Genomic DNA, 19055 nt, shown 5'->3' on the forward strand with positions numbered 1-19055 from the left:
GATTGCCTGTATTGTGTCCTTGCTTTATATATTTATTTTTGGTGGAGGGGAGAACCACACCTGGCAATGCTCAGTGCTTACTCTTCCTGGCTCTGCATTCTGGGATCACCCCTGATGGTACTCTGGAGACCACCTGGGACGCTGAGGATCAAATCCGAGTTGGCCAGTGCAATGCCCTATTGCACTACCAATTGCTTCAGCACCTGTATTGTGTCCCTGAATCTTCAGTTGCATGTGAAAGTGGGAGGATTGAGGTGTTGCTGTGAGGAGGACAGCAGCAACATTCCTTGTTTAAGAAGCCTCTTGGTGAATTCCCAGGGCATTTGCTTTCTTTTGGGCAGACTGCCCAGGTCTGGTTTCTGATTGACACTATTTTTGTCTCATAGGGTGCCACCTGTGGAAATGAAAAGGAGACATCAGACCCAGTCTTGTTTGTCAAAGCCAGCTTTTGCCTCTCTCCTGAGGTAAAAATAAAAAACAAAATTGTGATATGCAAAATGTTTCCACACTTGTTTACTTCTTCCCATACAACTCAATGTCAAGTGGAATCCTATATTTAAGGAAGAGCTCAAATATCCTGTCTCTTTTTGTGCTCTTAGTCAGAACTCTGCATATATTTTAAGAAAAGGCATTGAAGAACTCACTCAGACCAGTGTTCTTTCTTTACAGGTGAGATTAGAGAGGTTTCTTTGTGTGTTGATCATAAAAAGTGAACTGTTCTTCAGATGTTTATTATTTTTGCCTTGTTGTTCCCATATTATTTTTCAGTCTTAGTTTTCTCTTTTGTCTCCAGGTTACATTTCTGGTTAGACTGTTTTTCTGGGTTTCAGTGATTTTTATTTTTATTTTGGGCCACACCCAGTTATGCTCAGGGGTTACTCCTGGCTATGTGCTCAGAAATCACTCCTGGCTTGGGGGGCCATATGGGACACCAGGGATTGAACCAAGGTCTGTCCTGGGTCAGTCACATGCAAGGCAAATGCCCTACTGCTGCATCACTGCTCCGGCCCCTCAACTTCAGTAATTATTTAATAAATGATAGAAAATTAAAAATAATGATTCATCTACACAGAATGCAAATAAAGATTACTTGCTATGTTTGTGAGAAGTATAGAGAACTTAATTCTTCTATTCATAAATATTTTCTTCTGGAATCTTGAACTTTAATAGATTATAGTCAGAATGTTTCTAAATAAATAAAAATAAATGAGGGTCTGGTTGGAGCATTTTGGGCATTTTTTTGTTTTGTTTTAATTTGTTCTATTTTAGCCACTCCCTGTTGTGCCCAGGAGACATGTGATATGGACAAAAAAAAAAAAAAAGCCAGGGCTTACATATGCCAACAACATACAATCCTGCCCTAGGCACTCTCTTCCTCTCTCTCTGGTTCCTAGTCTGGGTATATTTAATTGTAGGAAAACATTGAAGCATTTCAGCATTTCATCCATGAAGAATATAAAAAGTGATCCATATTTTATGATACACTTTTAGTGAGTTAAGATCATGTAATGAAATTGACTTAGATAAATGCAAAGGTGGCGAAAGATATGCCTATGTACATGGGTGTATATCTTAAATATTGTATCTTAAATATATAAACATACATTTAAGTTATACATTTATTTATATATGTGAGAACATGAGTTTCTCTTAAAGGGAAAATCCAAGAGAACAGGTGAGATGTGGATCACTCTCTAGAGTGGAGAAAGAGCCTGATGTACCTTTCAATTGTTGGTTCTTAATTTTTTGTAACTCCAGAACTCTTTAAAATTAACCAGTTCCCTAGAAACCTGCAGAGACATAAAATCCTTCTGCATTTTATCACAGCTATGCAAGGGTGCTACTAGTCCACCCATGGATGCAAGAAATTCTGAAAATCTACGAGTCTTGAAAAACTTTTTGATTGTAACCTACAGGAAGAGATATATTTTACTAAAGAAGCTAATATACATGTATGTTTCTGTTCTACACACTTAAAAGTATGTTCACAATTACTCACAGAATTAATTTCATGTGGTCTGCTGATTAATAGTGCTGCTCTAGAATTAAGCCTCTAGAATTAAGAATTAATGTATATAGCATTGCAGATATATGCAGGCATATATGTTTACTGTTTAATGAACTTATCCTCTGGGACCTAGCAGAACCTTTACTGGGAAACTTGTGGGTGTTATCTGCAGTGTTGGAAGAAGGAAACAATTCTTTAAACATGGGTAGATTTCATTTTTTGTTCATATGGATTAGATATTCCAGAGAGCAGAGTTACTTAATTTCTCATTGCTTTCGTTCCATTGTCTAAATTAATAGACTTCCTGCCTCTCCAGACTTGACAGTTGAAACTGTAATATGATACAGTTTATTGTAGTGTCATATAATATTCTAGAGTATAATGTGCTGTATAGTTAAGAAGGATGAGTGAAACAAGGTGTGTATGAAACACGGTGCTGAACAATTCTTTCATTTAGAAATAAAATGTCACCCAGCCTGAATTGCTGATGTGAATCACCATAGACTTGTATCTTGAGTGCCCACCATTACCCCTACATATTCATAGGAACAGAGTCCTCTATTGTCTCGCCAAGTCATCTGTGGTTCACTTTCGCAAGCAGGATTGGGAGATGATGTGTGAGTCTGAATCTTCAATGAGGAGACTTGACATTTACTCTTCACAGGTCAGATCCTGAGCAGGGAGAATCCACTTTAACATTGAAAATGACCTTTTAAGGTTATTTGGACCCTCAAGCTTCCAGAATTATCAGGGCTGAATCAGGAGCACATATCATGTCTCAAACAGGAAGGGCTAATCTTTTGCTTGTTTCCTTTGTCTGAGCATGAAGCAGATTATTAGCTCTTGCGAGTTGCCAATGATGAATGATCCTGAAGTGAGAACAAAACTTTTTCACTCTTAGTCTATTGCTGTTTATTTATAGCTTTTCATGAAGCCCCAGTAATACTTTATGTTCAATTCTTTTTAATTTTTATTGTGGTTAAAGTGAATTACAATTATTTCATAGAAATATTTAAGGCACATAGTGACAATGAATGAGGGGCATTCCCACCCCTACTGTTGTCTTTTCTCCCCTCCTGTTCCCAGCATGCATCCCATATCTTCCTCCTTTATCCCCCATAATGCTAGCATAGCTGCTCTCCACTTGTACTTGTTGTAAATTGGGTATCAATTCTATTGTAGTTGTTGGTTTGGTGTTCAAGTCTGAATATTTTGTAAGAAAGGAACAAGATAGAGTTAAAAGGTGGAGCCTCTTGGAGGAGATGTGGTAAAGATTAATTCAATTTGATTGCTATGATGCAGCCAACTCATCTATTAGGTAAAAATATTATGAGCTCTAAGATCTTTTTCTTACCTTTAATTAAAATATAAACATTTTTCCTATTTGAAATTGAAATGTATTTAATCCTTTATATGAGAACAAGTGCCATTTTTTTTATTCTTTGTGAGTTCATTTTAATTTCATGGTATTAGGAAAATTAGTTCTTGTCTCTAAATTTCAATATAATTTTCCTTTTACAACTGTGTTGTAAAATTTAATTTGCTTGATACTCTTTCATTTTGAGTGGCCTAATGTCATTATTGTTGTTATTTTTCCCTATTACTTGCTTTGTTTTCTTCTTGTACAGTCTGTTATCACATGATACTGATTTTTCTTTCTTTTTTTTTTGATTTTGCAATATTTATTTTATTTTCTGGTACACAAATCCTCAGCTGTACCAGAGCTTATCTTTATATTTTTAATAATATTTTTTGAGTGGATTACATACCTTTCACAGTAATATTTTAGGTGCATAGTGATATTGAATCAGGGGCATTCCTACCACCAATGGTGTCCTCCCTCCTCCCCTGTTCCCAGCATGCATCCCATATCCCCCTCTATTACCTCGCAGGCTGCTAGTATAAGTGATCCCCTGTGTCTAGCTTGTTGTAGATTGGGGATCGATTTTTTTTGGGGGGGGCATACCCGTTTGATGCTCAGGAGTTACTCCTGGCTAAGCGCTCAGAAATTGTCCCTGGCTTGGGGGAACCATATGGGACGCTGGGGGATCGAACCACGGTCCTTCCTTGGCTAGCGCTCGCAAGGCAGACACCTTACCTCTAGCGCCACCTCACAGGCCCCTGGGGATCGATTCTGTTGTCATTGGCTTTGGATTTTGTGTTTAAATCTGATCATTTTTTTATTTCCACTTAATGATCATATAACTGTTTTGTCTTGGTACCCTCCATTATTTCCCCCTCCATTTGTGAGGCAGAACAAGATGGTTCAAGTTCTGTGGTTCTGTTTGAGGAAAAGAAAAAAAAAATAAAATGGGGCAAAAATCAAACAAGCAAAAAATGGGAGGAGTTCTTCTAAAGGCTATAAATATCAATTTGAGAGAAGAAAGGGAAAAAGGGAGAAAAACATAACAATACAAAAAAAAGTCAAACAAAAAATTCAAAAAACACCACAGCAATAAAGACAACTATCACACAATAACCACAGTCCTGAAATAAAAACAAAGCAAAGTACACACACACACACACACACACACACCCCAAAAACAAACAAAAAAATGGAAAAACAAACAATAACAAAACCAAAAAATTTTTGTGCAGCCTTTTTTCTTTTTTTCGCATAGGCACAGTAAATATTGAGGATTTTAGAAAGGAAATTCCCTTGACCTAAGAAATACAGGGTTTCTCTGCCCTTAAAGTCTACTGTCATGGGAATAACTACAGACTCCATACACGTTCATCACGCTCCCCTATGCAGCCTAGGATGGAGTCTTTCTTTACGATTCTAGAAGTTCTGTTCCATCACTGTTGTTTTAATCAGTCTTCTATAGTTGGTGGTCTTGGTTTTTGCACTGATCTTGTTACTGATTTTTAAAATGTTCTTTTCAACCCTCACCATTTTGACAACAGCAATAGCATAATTTTTTATTCCATTTTATGCAAAGAATTGCTCTTCTGTTTGCATAGTACCCATTATTTGCATAGTCCATTCTATGTAATAGTCAATGCTATTTAGGATAATATATAATTTACTATTACTATTTACATACATAAGAACCAACAACATATAATGTATTAACAATATGAATGATATGCTATAAGTATTTTTAGTTGTTATTTTTAAAAGCCAGTTAATATTGTAAGCATGTGATAAAATCATTGTTTATTCTTTTTTCCAGATTCCATCAATTTCACCCTTTTATGTGTGCATATGACTTTAAAAAGATTGCTTCCTTGTATGGTAGTGATAAGTTTGATTTGCCCTATGGGACAAGAACATCAGGTCAGTTGTATTATTCTTACTCTTCCCTGTTATATATATAATTAGTATTTTGTGAACTCCATATGTTAAATAATTTTAAGGTAATTAAAACCTCAGGTTTTTTTTTTATTGATTGCAGGTGGTATGATTTTGAAATGGAATGAAGGGAATTAAACCTCAAGATATAAACTATTTTTTAAGTTAAATTTCTCCTTTTCCTCCAATTACTTTATTTTAGTACCATGGTTACAAATTTTTTCATGATTGATTTCAATCATACAATGTACACTAATATAAACTCTTAAGTGTTTCCAGGTAGTATAGAGACTAGAGGCCTTAAGATATTATTTACAATTGTTTGGGGGCCATGCTCAACTGTGCTCAGGGCTTACTCCTGGCTCTGCACTCAGGAATCATTCTGGTAGGTTCATGGTACTGTATGAGGTGCTGAAAATTGAATCTAAGTCTGTCACAAGCAAGACCAGTGCTCTGCCCACTCTGCTATCTCTGGCTCTAAAGTAGAGGCATTTTTAAAAAGTTGATTTTTTTGTTGTCGAGAAACAACATTTTATTTTGTTTAGCCACCATATGATCCACTTGAATTCTATTGCTTTACAATTAGAAATCGCAGGATAATCCTGGTGTTAATTTTCCCCTTTCTCTCATTTAATCTCTTCACCTTTGAGATTTATATTATTTCAGGTTCTAGTGTTTGGACAGTCTTTCAGTTTAATAAGTGAACATTTTATTTTGTTAAACATATAGGGAATTATTTCATTCTCCCTCTGTTCAATGACAATTGATTTGTTTTATGTAGCTTTATCTTTTCTCTCTCTTTCCATAAAATATTTATATTTTATTTTTGCACTATATCCAGTTGTGCTCAGGGCTTACTATGTTCTGTGCTCAGGGATAGATCACTCCTAGGGATACTCAGCAGACCATCTAGGGTGCTGGAAATGCAAACTAGTTCTGCCATATGTAATGCAACAGCCTTATCTTCTGTACTAGCTCCCTGGCTCCTAATTCTATGGTTTTTATGGGGGATTTTTGTTTAGTTTTGGGGGGGGGCACAGCCTGTGACACTCAGGGGTTACTCCTGGCTATGCACTCAGAAATCGCTCCTGGCTTGGGGGACCATATGGGACATGGAGGGATCGAACCGCGGTCCATCCTAGGTTAGCACTGGCAAGGCAGACGCCTTACCGTTCTGCGCCATCGCTCCAGCCCCACACTTTTATGTCTTTGATAAGGACTAAAAACCCAAGTGATAGCGGCTGTGAGATTTCTGAATTGATTTTCCTTCAAGTGACCTTGGTGTGTGTGTGTGTGTGTGAGAGAGAGAGAGAGATAATAAAAGATCTGACAACTTAATCATTGTCAAATAATAATTTTTATACTATCAGCAGATTCAAAATTATCTTTATTTTTATATTTATTATTGTTTTCTGATTAAACATTTACCTAAGCTGTTGGGAAAGTATTCTTAGCTTACCTATTATTATTATTATTATTATTATTATTTTTTTGTGGTTTTTGGGTCACACCCGGCAGTGCTCAGGGGTTATTCCTGGCTCCAGGCTCAGAAATTAGTCCTGGCAGGCACAGGGGACCATATGGGTCGCCTGGATTCGAACCGATGACCTCCTGCATGAAAGGCAAATGCCTTACCTCCATGCTATCTCTCCGGCACCCTTACCTATTATTTTTAATATGCCTACTGAATAGAGTTGTCTCATTTCTGTGGCAGCATTAATTTCACCACAGAAGAAACACAATATGAACATATTAGTTGGAAATGGATTTGGGGGATCGGAAGAACGAGATTACTTACTATAGTCTTAAGAAGTGACAATATCTGTTATTCATAATATCTTATTTGTTTTCTAGCGGAATATTTTCGAATTGCACTTTCAAAACTCCAGAGTTGTGATCTCTTTGATGAATCTGACAAGTGAGTTTATTTCCATGTTTTCCTTTGACCATTTAACTTAAGGTGTTCAAAGTAAGTGCCCACAAGATATAAAATGCTGTAGAAAATTCCAGATCTCTTTTTCATAACTAGAACCTCTAGCTGTTGTGTCTATTACTCTTCAAATAAACTACAAAATTTAGAAGCTGAAGAAATGATTGTCTCAGAAGTTTGAAGATTGTCTTGGTGAGCAAAGCTAGTTCGATGTCAGATCATTTTCATCTTTTCTTAAGTGGCTGATACTAATGAACTGAATTCAAATTCCCTGTTCATTAGTTTACAGCCTTGGTGATCCTAAATGTAGTCTCAACTTGTGAAGGTAGTTTTCTGTTTTACATTAACACTGGATTTCTGAAATTGCCCTTTTTTTTTGGCTTTTTGGGCCACATCCGGCGGTGCTCAGGGGTTACTCCTGGCTGTCTGCTCAGAAATAGCTCCTGGCAGGCACGGGGGACCATATGGGACACCAGGATTTGAACCAACCACCTTTGGTCCTGGATCAGCTGCTTGCAAGGCAAACGCCGCTGTGCTATCTCTCCGGGCCCGCCCTTTATTATTATTATTTTGCATATCTGAAGGCAACTAATGCTTGCTTATACAGGTTGACAAAGATAATTTTGTTGGTAATTTTGAAAATTATAGTGTGAATTTAACCCTTCAGGAATAAAATAAACTTGAACCAAAAAAACTTATTTTATTTATTGAAGTAGGCTTTGTTTCTCCACTGTTTGAACCTATACTTCAAAACTTAGCTAATGAATGAGGTAAGTAGCAATCTCCAGGAGTAGGACAATTTTCCTTCTTAACTGAGAAAATAGAGATGCTATTTATTAGGTTTGTTTATTTTTTGATTTATTTTTTGATTTATTTATTTATTTATTTATTTTGCATACCCAACTTTACCCTGACTCTGCACTCAGGAATCACTTCTGGCAGACCATTTGGGATCCCAGAGATTGAACCTAGGTCTGCCACATTCAAGGCAAGTGCCTTATCCACTGTGCTATTGCTCCAGCCTCTATAAGTGCTAGAGGGAATAGAAACAGGATAAGCATAGAGAACCATAAAAATGCAAACAGATTTTACAGGAAAGCTAGATTTTATTCCTAGTCTTACTTTTTTATCATAGGGTTCCAGATTATGATTTATGTAGTATTTGTTGGTTCTTTTCAGTTTGTATTACCTATAGTAATATAAAATTATACCATTGATGTAGTCATGTAGTGAATTCCAATTCATATAATAGCAATTACATATGTTCTATTTTAAAAATATATTCACTTATAAAGTTTACATAGTGATCATTAATAAACTATTTTATGCAGCTCTTACGCTGAATGCTAACATCAGTGCATACTAAATTGTACAAATTAGCTGCAAAGCATGCTTAATAATATCCATTTTAGATGAATAAATTAAAGCTAGAAAGCATGTCATTTTTATATAAGACTAGTAAAACATGAAAGTAAACCAAGCCAGATAGTTCTATCTGCAGTGCCTAGATGTTTAATGATATTGATTTTTTCATAAATATTTGTGCTGCATAAATATCTGCAAATATTTAAAAGATACTTGATCATCCTATAAATGTGAGCTACTATCAGGATACTTTTATGTAACTTAGTTTTTGTTTTTTTTTTTTTTAATATGGACTCCATCACAAAACTAGACTCTAGGAGTTGAATTGAATATACAGTGGATCAGTTACTTGCCTTTCATGCAGCTGACCTGGGTTCAAACCCCAGGACCTCATAAAGTCCCCTGAGCTTACCAGGACTGATCTTTGAGTGCTAAACTATAGTTTTATTTGATTGCTTTCAGAACCTCTTTTGTTATCTCTGTGTCTCAACCTGGCTCTTTCCTCACTTTTTGTTGACTTAGTCATATGTACTCTTTGTTACTGAGCTTGCTTGTGTGGGTGTGGGTGTGGGTGGGCACCCTCACACCATTATTAACCACAACAAATAACATCACCTGTGCTGGAAGGTGATGGGTAGAGGTGAGGAGGCCTAGAATATGCTAATAGCATAGGAGCACTTTAGAGTGAAGTTATCAAGAGACTGGAGTTTAGTTAATGTAGAGTAGGAGGCCCTTCACATAGTGAGTGATTGGAAAATACCCTGGGATAACACCCCAGAATGAATAGATTGCCACCCACGTTTATAAGTTCACACTTGTTAGTCAGCTTGGCTAAATTGCTGGTTAGGTGTGTTAAAACCTATTTCCGGGAGATTTTTGAAAGAATAGTTGAAAAAGCTAGACTTCGAAAATAGAAGGTAATAATATATTGACTTTCTTGAGGGGTTCACATAATTTAACTTAAATTTCAAGTAACTCATTCTTTAATTGACTGGAACCCACAGCACATCACAAAAAAAAAAATTAACAATCCATCCAGATCTGAGATATACATTTCAGATAAACTTCAAGAAAGCAGAATATTTTTTTTTTTTTTTAGCCACGTGTCTTTCTAATGGCCTAGGACACACACACCACCCCCCCCCCCCCATTTCTCAAACAAACGAAAACAAAACAAAACAAAAAGCACACTTAAAAATCAAGGTTAGAGAAATCTCTCCTGGAGAGGGCTTGAAGGGATCCTGGGGGAGTTTGCCCTGAGCCATTTGTGCTGGAGGAAGTCTTATTGGCAGAAACTTGCTTGTTTTATGTTTTGTTTATATTCTTGTTCATTATAGAAGACTGGCTAAATCTTGAGATGTCCTTTTGAACCTATTTTTCATTTTAGATTATAGCTGCTCTGTGTGTGTGTGTGTGTGTGTGTGTGTGTGTGTGTGTGTGTGTGTGTGTGTTTGTGTGTGTGTGTAGGGGGTGGGTAGAAACTGTTTGATTCATACCTGGCAGTGATCAGAATTTACTCCTGATTCTGTGCTCTCAGGGTCCTCTCCTGGTGGGGCATTGAAGACCATTTGTGATACCAGAGATTGAACTTGACTTGGCTGTATGCAAGGCAAGTTCCCTATCCACTGCACTATTTCTCTAGCCCTTCTATTCTTTAAGAACATTTCCCAGAGGTCATATCTAACAGTCTATTATGTCTACTGGTTTGAGAGAGCCAGTTGGTAAATTGAAAGCTAAGCTCTTCCCACATCCATGTTCAGTGCCATCAAGGTGGAAGCTTGTAAATAAAATAACCTTTATTCCACAAGCTATGGAACTTTTTTTTTAAGCTTTATTTTAAGGGACAAAGAAAGTTGGATAACTAAAGGGCAACTAGCAATCTTCATTAGTATTTTTTTATTTATTTATTATTACTATTTTCTTCTCCTGTGTCTGTTAAGTTTTGGGATTCTAAAGTCCAGTTTGGTTCTACCAGGCTAACTACCTGCTTAAAGAATTCATTGATGTAGATCTTTTTGTTTAGTTTTGCTTTGGGGTCACGGCCCATAATTTTTTAGGGCTTACTCCTGGTTCTACTTTCAGAGATCACTCCTGGTGGTGCTCAGGGGACCAAATGGGATGTCGGGGATTGGACCTAATTTTCCATGTGCTAGATAAATACCCTACTCACTGTATTATCTCTCTTGCCCTGATGCTGTAGATCTTTGGAGATAGCATTTTGTTGTTGTAGTTGTTTGGGCCACACCTGGCAGTGCTCAGGGGTTACTCCTGGCTCTGTACTCAGAAATGGCTCCTGGCAGGCACAGGGGACCATATGGAATGCCGGGATTCAAACCACCGTCCGTCTTGGGTTGGCTGCATGGAAGGCAAATGCCTTACTGCTGTGCTATCTCTCGACCCCGAGACAGCAAGTTTTATAGATATCTATTTCCTATTTTAAAATAATGCTAATAAAGTAATTGAGGCAGTCTTTTTATAAGTTTATTTGCCTTAAAAAATGTGGGTCAGAAAGTGAAAAGAGAACAGGTATGTGTGTTTGGCCAAAACCCTCTATGAGAGAGGAATGACATTTAAATCATTCTAGTTTTTTTTTTTTTTTTTTTTGCTAATCACTAAAGGAAGTGATTAGCATAAACACATAAAATCTGTCCTCAAAAATTGTAATTACAGGGGCCGGGAAGGTGGCGCTAGAGGTAAGGTGTCTGCCTTACAAGCGCTAGCATAGGACGGACCGCGGTTCGATCCCCCGGCGTCCCATATGGTCTCCCCAAGCCAGGGGCGATTTCTGAGCTCATAGCCAGGAGTAACCCCTGAGCATCAAACGGGTGTGGCCCCAAAACAAAAAAAAAAAAAAAAAAAAAAACAAAAAACAAAAAAAAATTGTAATTACAATCATACACCCCTTTCATGTTGTTTGGAAAAATCTACTTTTTGAAGAAAAATTTTCAGTTTATAAAAACTGGCCTGTCCTCTCCATCACCCCCAACACACACACACACACACACACACACACCTAATTTTGTGGTAGCAATCATCTGTTTTCTGAAAGGATGGCATCATATGACAGTATTATGTGCATTGCTCATTTTCTTTCTTCCTTTTTTTTTATTTTTGGGCCACACCCAGTGTCACTCAGGGGTTACTTCTGGCTATGCGCTCAGAATCGCCCATGGCTTGGGAAACCATATGGGACACTGGGTAATCAAATCGTGGTCCATCCTAGGTTAGCACACACAAGGCAGACACCTTACCACTTGCGCCACCACTCTGGCCTCTCATTTTATTTTCATATTCTACTTGTCTTTTTTGAGGGGGAACTTTAGCAGTGGTTAGGGGTTACTCCTGGCTCTGCGCTCAGAAGTTACTCCTGGCAGGTTACAGGACCAATATGGGATGCTTGGAATTAAACCCAGGTTGGCCACATGTAAGGCAAACACCCTCCCCATTATATTATCACTCCTGCCCCTTATTTGTCTCTTTGATATATATATATATATATATATATGAACAGAGATATACATATATATATATGAACAGAGAATGCAATTTTCCTTTATATTCTGTTGAGGTTTCTTTGGTGGGGGGTGCTCCATGGTGCTCAGGGGTTACTCCTGTCTCTGAGCTCAGAAATCCCTCCTGGCAGGCACGAGGGACCATATGGGATGCCGGGAATCAAATCTACATCCATCCTGGGTCAGTCGTGTACAAGGCAAATTCCTTAACGCTGTGCTACCACTCTGGCCACTTCCTTTATATTCTGAATTTTCTGAGCAGTGACCCTGCAGGTCAAGGTCAGGCTAATAGTGAGGCTGGTAAACTAATCTTTAAATATTCCTAATAACTGAACCTAACCTGTTTTTACTGTGTTGTATACACTAAAAAAACAAAGCAATGAAAGCATAAAGATGTTCAAAGGCAGACAGGATAGACATTTGCTAGTCCTATTCCCTCATTGTAAGGATGAGAAAACTGTTGTTAGAGCCAAGAAATATGTTCTTCTGATATCCTGCACCTCCCCCTCAATTTTAACAAGTAGAGAATCAACAGGAAATACTATGTCACAAGTAGAATTCTGAAACTGTACATCATTTGAAGTGGTCAGAGGAGGAGATTCAGGAATTACGTATTCTTCTTGATGGGCTCTTTATGATGTTCAGGACTACAAAGATCCTAATTATTTCATGAAACTTAAGCCTTAAACAACTTTTATTAGGATTTTTTAATTCTTTTGTAAGATTGAACAAGAACATAGAGTACATGTAAAAAATCATGGAGAATATATGTTAGCTTTTTTTCTTTTAAAAATATGTAGCCATGGGGTCAGAATGATAGCACAGTGGCAGGGCATTTACCTTGTACGTGGCCAACTCGGTACTGATCCCAGTTTGATTTGCAGCATTCGATATGGTCCCCCCAGCCTGTCAGGAGTGATTTCTGAGTGCAGAGCCAGGAGTAATCCCTGAGAGACACCGAGTGTGGCCCCAAAACAAAACAAAATAAAATACATAGTCATGGACTACAGAGATAGTACAGAGGTTAAGGTTCTTGTCTTGCTCTTGGCTGACACTCATTGGATCCCCATGAAGAATCCACTGAGCACCACCAGGTGTGAGCACTGAGTGCTGAGCCAGGAGTAACTTCTAAGCAGTCCTGGGTGTGGCCCCCAAACTGAACTCAATTAAAAAAAAATACTAAATTCTAATAGGCTCTTCTTTAGGCTGACATTAATAAAGAAGAAAAACATATTTTTCTTAACTCTCATCCTGAAGATCATAGATACTTTAAATGTTCTAAGTGACCTTCTCTCTTCTTCTGAGCCAGGTTATTTTCAGTATGAGAAAAAGTAAAAAAATAGTTGACCAAAGTTTTGTTATAATGTAAAACTCACATAATATAAAAGGAATCTATTTATTTATTGTTTATGTGCCATACCCAGTAGTGAGGGCTTATTTCTGGTTCTGTGCTCAGAGACCACTTCTGGTCAGGCTTGGGCAACTTTATGCATTGCTAGGGATGGAACCAAGGTTTGCTGTAGTCAAGGCAAGTACCTTAATCTCTGTAATATCTATCAAGTCCAAAAGGAACCAGTTTAGCATATGTCTTAACTATGTCTTGACATGGGGCCAGAGAGATAGCACATCAGTAAGGCATTTGCCTTGCATGTGGCTGACCCAGGACAGACCTGGTTCGGTTCCTAGCATTCCATATGGTCCTTTGAGCTTGCCAGGAGCGATTTCTGAGCACAGAGTCAGGAGTGACCCCTGAACATCAGCAGGTGGGACCCCAAAACCAATCTATTAATTAATGAATATATAAACTTAAAAAAACCTATCTTAACATAGTGTTTCAGCACTGGGTGTCAAAAACTACACATAAAAATGTATCATTAGGGGCCGGGTAGGTGGCGCTGGAGGTAAGGTGTCTGCCTTGCAAGCGCTAGCCAAGGAAGGACCGCGGTTCGATCCCCCGGCGTCCCATATGGTCCCCCCAAGCCAGGGGCGATTTCTGAGCACATAGCCAGGAGTAACCCCTGAGCGTCAAATGGGTGTGGCCCAAAAACCCCCCCAAAAAAAATGTATCATTAACAGAACTGTAAATCACAGTACTTAAAATTAAGACATTTATAAAAATAATAAACTGAACAGTTCAGTAATACTACTACAATATCACACATTATATTTATAATAGTATGCTGCCATGTTACCTTTAGCTAATGAAAAACAGTTAATGGGAAAAGACAAACCACTTTTTAAATAATTTTTATAGAGACCAATGAGAATTAGAAGTCTTTCACAGTTGTATTCAAGATACATAGTGCCAATGAATTAGGGCCATTCCCACCACCAATGTTGACCTCCCTCCACCATAGTTCCCAGCATGCATCCTTTACCTTCACCCTTAGAACACTGGACTGCTAGTGGAAGAGGTCCTTTTTGTGTATAGCTTTTTGTAGCTTTGGTCTTTGATTCTATTGTCATTGACTTTGGGTTTGGGTATTTAGGTTTGACCATTTTTTATTTCAATTCAGTGCTCCTGAGATCACTTGCCCCATGGGTCCCATTACTTTTTCTTTCTCAATTTGTAGGAAGGCATAGAAATGAGACAGAACACGATGATTCATGTTCTATGGTTCTGTTAAAAAAAAAAAAAACAAAAAAACAGGCAGGAGCCCCTATCTAGATGCTATAAATATAAATAAAATTAAAAGAAAAAAAAAAGCAAAAAAATTGGAGGGGGGGTTGATGTGGCAAATTTTTTTTTTAATTTATCAGGGCAAAATTGTAGTTTCCCCTCCCCCCCATGTTTTTCCATTTATGAAACTCTCTAGAAGTTAGAAAAGGTTATCTTGAAAATAACAAACGAGAAGGAGAGAGAGAAAGAGAGAAAAAGTCCGAGCAGAGCCCGCGCCCCCAACAAAACACAGGCGCTGGGGAGCGCGAGGCAGTGCCTAGCCCGGGCTGCACTGCCTGCCACGCGTTCTGTCCGCAGCTTCGTCCGTTACCGCGGCCGCGGCGTGATGCGCAGGGGCTCCTCGCTCCCCATGGGGCTGCGGGACTGGCTGAGATCCGTGTGTAGCTGTTGTCGGTGCAAGTGCCTGGACCCGGAGCCTGGGATGCCCGAGAAGGAGCCCTTGATCAGTAACAATCTGTATTCCTCATTTGGTTCAACTCTGGCAAGAGATGATGAGAAGAATTTGTGGAGCATGCCTCATGATGTGTCGCACACGGAGGCAGATGATGACCGAGTACTATACAACTTAATTTTTGTTCACAATCAACAGGCCAAAGACTCTGAGGAGTGGCAAAAACTCAACTATGATATCTACACTCTGCGACAGATTCGAAGGGAAGTGAGAAATCGTTGGAAGCACATTTTAGAAGATTTAGGTTTTCAAAAGGAAGCTGACTCCTTGTTGTCAGTGACAAAACTCAGCACCATCAGTGATTCTAAAAACACCAGGAAAGCTCGAGAGATACTGTTAAAACTAGCAGAAGAGACTAATATTTTCCCAACAAGTTGGGAACTCTCAGAGAGATACCTCTTTGTGGTGGACCGTCTGATTGCTCTTGATGCAGCAGAAGAGTTCCTGAAAATTGCTAGTCAAACTTACCCCAAAAGACTTGGAGTCCCCTGTTTGGCAGATGGCCTAAAAGAACCGCACTATCTTCCATTTCCAAGTCCTTAAAGGGAAGGCCGAGAGTAGGCAGAATTGAAATCTTCTACAGAAACTTAAAGTTGGACCCAAAATTGAACATATTCTCATAGAAAAATGACCAAGGAGAGTGAACCATGTGAGACATGTGAAAGCAACTGAAACATGCTATTTAATCCTACCAACATAAGGGTTTGGATATCTGGTCTTCATGAGGAAAACACTAATTTTTCTATGAAATGTCCCAACTACATGGAAACAGCATTGAAGAGAACTGGTTGGGAATGTTTAATGATAAAACAGACTCTAAGAACTTGTTCTGGTTTTGGTTTTGATTGTACAATAATATCTACCCATTAATATTATTGGGAGAATGGAATATTCTGCCAAGTATAAGATTAATAGAGTTCTCACTGAGCCTAGAATACTGAAATATTTGTTCTGTAATGCAGTCTAACACCAAGATTTAGAGATTTTATGACCGTTCTTTTATTTGGAAAAGCATTTAGAATATCTGAAGGGGTCAGAGGCATCATTTTGATTATTGCATCAGTCATAATTATTCAGAAGAGTAAGTAGGTATAACAAATGAAAGAACTGCCTAGGAGTGCTGGTCAACGTTCCACTTAGAATGACTCTAGGCAAAATTTCTGTTACTAGACATCAAGAACTTTTGTTTTCAGTGTGGTACAAACATTTTATATTCTTGACATTTTGATGTCCTTTACTTCAGTTTTATATACTGTCTACTTTTAGTCTACAAACTCTTGATATTTTAACTGAAGAACTAAAAGGATTGGTGCCTGTTTCCTCCACTTTTTTCTCTTTAGTTTTTGGCTTATATACTTGAACTTGCCTGAAACTGCTGTTAGCAGACTTGTAGCTCTGCAGGCAGCATTGTATTGGAAAAGGTTGTTACTGAACTTTTATCCATTCTGGATGATTTTCAAAGTGAAGTAATGCTTTCTGTGTCGTTTGCTTTTGTACAACAGCCGAGAAGCCCAGCTTCACCAGTTTCTTCTTAAGCTAGAAATTTGATGAGAAATCAAGGTATAGTTTATTGAAATGACTTTAGGAACTTGTAGGATTTATCAGTATGTTGCTGAAAACTATGGCAATATTTTTACTTTTGTAGATTTGAGTCTGTCCAAGGCACTTGAAAATTTCCTTTTTTTTTCTTCAAGTGTTTTGGGTCATACCTGGTAGTGCTCAGGGGTTACTCCTAGCTCTGAGCTCAGAAATTACTTCTGGCAGTCTTGGATAACCATATGGGATGTTGGGGTAGGCAAACACCCTATCTGCTATGCTATTGCTTCGGCCCCAACATTTCTATTTTTTTTAACTAGCTCATTTGGCAGTGAATGCATTGTTAAAAGTACTTGTTAGTGGAAACCCATGTTCTCCTTTTATCATTGTATTGCAGACCATTTTAGCTGACATGTTTCAGGAGAATTCATCCTAGTTTAGTAAGCTGAAAGTTTTATTTTTTTTATATATAGAACTTAATCCTCACACAGTTTATAAATAGCCTGCAGATAGTTTTCCTTACTTCTGTAGGCTTTTGTAAGACAAAGAAACAGTGAAACAAATAGAAATAAACAATAATTGAAAATCCTTTTTTTTTTTTTGGTTTTTGGGCCACACCCAGCGTTGCTCAGGGGCCTGACTGTCTGCTCAGAAATAGCTCCTGGCAGGCACGGGGGACCATATGGGACACCAGGATTCGAACCAACCACCTTAGGTCCTGGATTGGCTGCTTGCAAGGCAAACAACGCTGTGCTATCTCTCCGGGCCCACAATAATTGAGAATCTTTAAAAAAAAAAGAAAAAGAAAAATAACAAACTTAGTCCTATGGGCACACATAGGAGGTTCTTTTCCTTTTTTTCCCTCTACTTTCTAATATATTTTTCTACTTCTTAAAAAAAAAAAAAAAGAAAAAAATGAGCTTTCGTAGGGGGAAGTTACGGCAGGTGATCAGAAAAGGGCATAAGTAAAAGGAGCTCAGCATTTGTGAAGAAACAGAGTAAAATGGTCAGTCCTACCCACACTGTGACCTTGAGCAAGTTGTTTCTAAATTTGACTTTATGTAAAAGAGGGAAGTGGAATTAAATCTACATGCATATTATAACAGTGTCAGCCTCTGTAGCTGTTAATGGTTAATGGTTACATCACTGCAATCACTGGGGGAAGTAGGGTAAAGGGCAAACAGGACTTGGCCACACTAAATTTGTAAGTTCCTAAGATTCTAGAATTATTTCAAAATAAAAAGCTTTCATCTGAGATGACCATAAAATGCATGTACGCTGAATGCTCATAAAATGTAATACAGAAGTTCAAGTGCCTAAAAGTAGGCAACAGTGACTGAATTAGATAAACAAAATGTTTATCCAACTCATACTCTGCTCCCTGTTCATTGGGACAAACAACACATTTATATATCAGGGCAGCAGAAATTAGGAACCCCCAAACCTCAGCTCTTGCTTAAAATGCACAAACAGGGTCCCTACCACTATCATTTCATTCTACAAGCATGAATATTAAAAAGAATACTGGAGTCCCTGAATAGATAGTTATAGGGTAACTCTATGCAAAATTTTTAGTTACTAGAAGCACCTGTGTTTTAAGTTTGTTCATGCCTGGTAAGTGGACGGGATATGTGAACACTTCCTGATTACTCATCCATAGAACTCAAGGATGTTAGGATATTAGGGAACAGATGGGCCTGCAGTTAGGATGTGAGCATGGCCTTCAAGAACTTCTACTGAGATCTTAAGATATAGAAATGTGTTTATCTACATTACTCTCTAAAAGGTCTAAGAATTTCAATGCCTGCCTCACTACCTAAACTAGCCTTGGCTTTGCATGGTTTTTGCACATGGTAGCAGTTTCAGCCAGGAAGTGAACTTGAGGGCAAGGGGATGCTGTGATTCTACCTCCTGATGTTATTATATGTGTGTATTAATGTGGCAGCTGCTACCTGTTTGCAGCAAGTGTTGTGGTCTGCTGATGGTATAAAGATAGAGAAATGCTGGGACCTGTGCCAGAGGAAATAGTCAAAACAGAAGAGCAAACAACACTCAACAACTTAGCAATTCCCTTGCTTCACAAAGAGGTATATAGAAGTATAGAGGATGAGTCACTAAGCCCAAGAGCCCAGATGTGTAGAACGGCAGAACCAGAACGATCAAGTCTCCAAACAGACCATTGAGTATTATCATAGGGCATTGGGGGATGATTGAAAATCATCTTAAGAGTGATTTTCAAATACTGGTCAAGGCACAGGAGGATAGCCCAAGGGTTGGA

The 19055-nt window shown here is 38.2% G+C and overlaps 2 protein-coding genes across 2 annotated transcripts in view; both read left to right on the top strand.

The window, feature by feature from the left end:
* The window catches only part of ST3GAL6 (ST3 beta-galactoside alpha-2,3-sialyltransferase 6), a 53798-nt gene that overhangs the window by 20532 nt on the left and 14211 nt on the right, over positions 1–19055 (top strand). Inside the window, exons 3-5 of the mRNA XM_049785657.1 lie at positions 387–464; positions 5185–5288; positions 7158–7221. Of these exons, the coding sequence (XP_049641614.1) occupies positions 387–464; positions 5185–5288; positions 7158–7221 (246 nt within the window). The remainder of the gene's footprint in view (positions 1–386; positions 465–5184; positions 5289–7157; positions 7222–19055) is intronic.
* On the top strand, positions 15140–16014 carry LOC126025951 (melanoregulin-like). Its single transcript, XM_049785669.1, has one exon. It carries the CDS (start codon positions 15140–15142, stop codon positions 15782–15784), a length of 645 nt encoding a protein of 214 aa, XP_049641626.1. The 3' UTR covers positions 15785–16014.

Source organism: Suncus etruscus, chromosome 13 (assembly GCF_024139225.1).
Source record: "Suncus etruscus isolate mSunEtr1 chromosome 13, mSunEtr1.pri.cur, whole genome shotgun sequence".
Classification (NCBI taxonomy): domain Eukaryota; kingdom Metazoa; phylum Chordata; class Mammalia; order Eulipotyphla; family Soricidae; genus Suncus; species Suncus etruscus.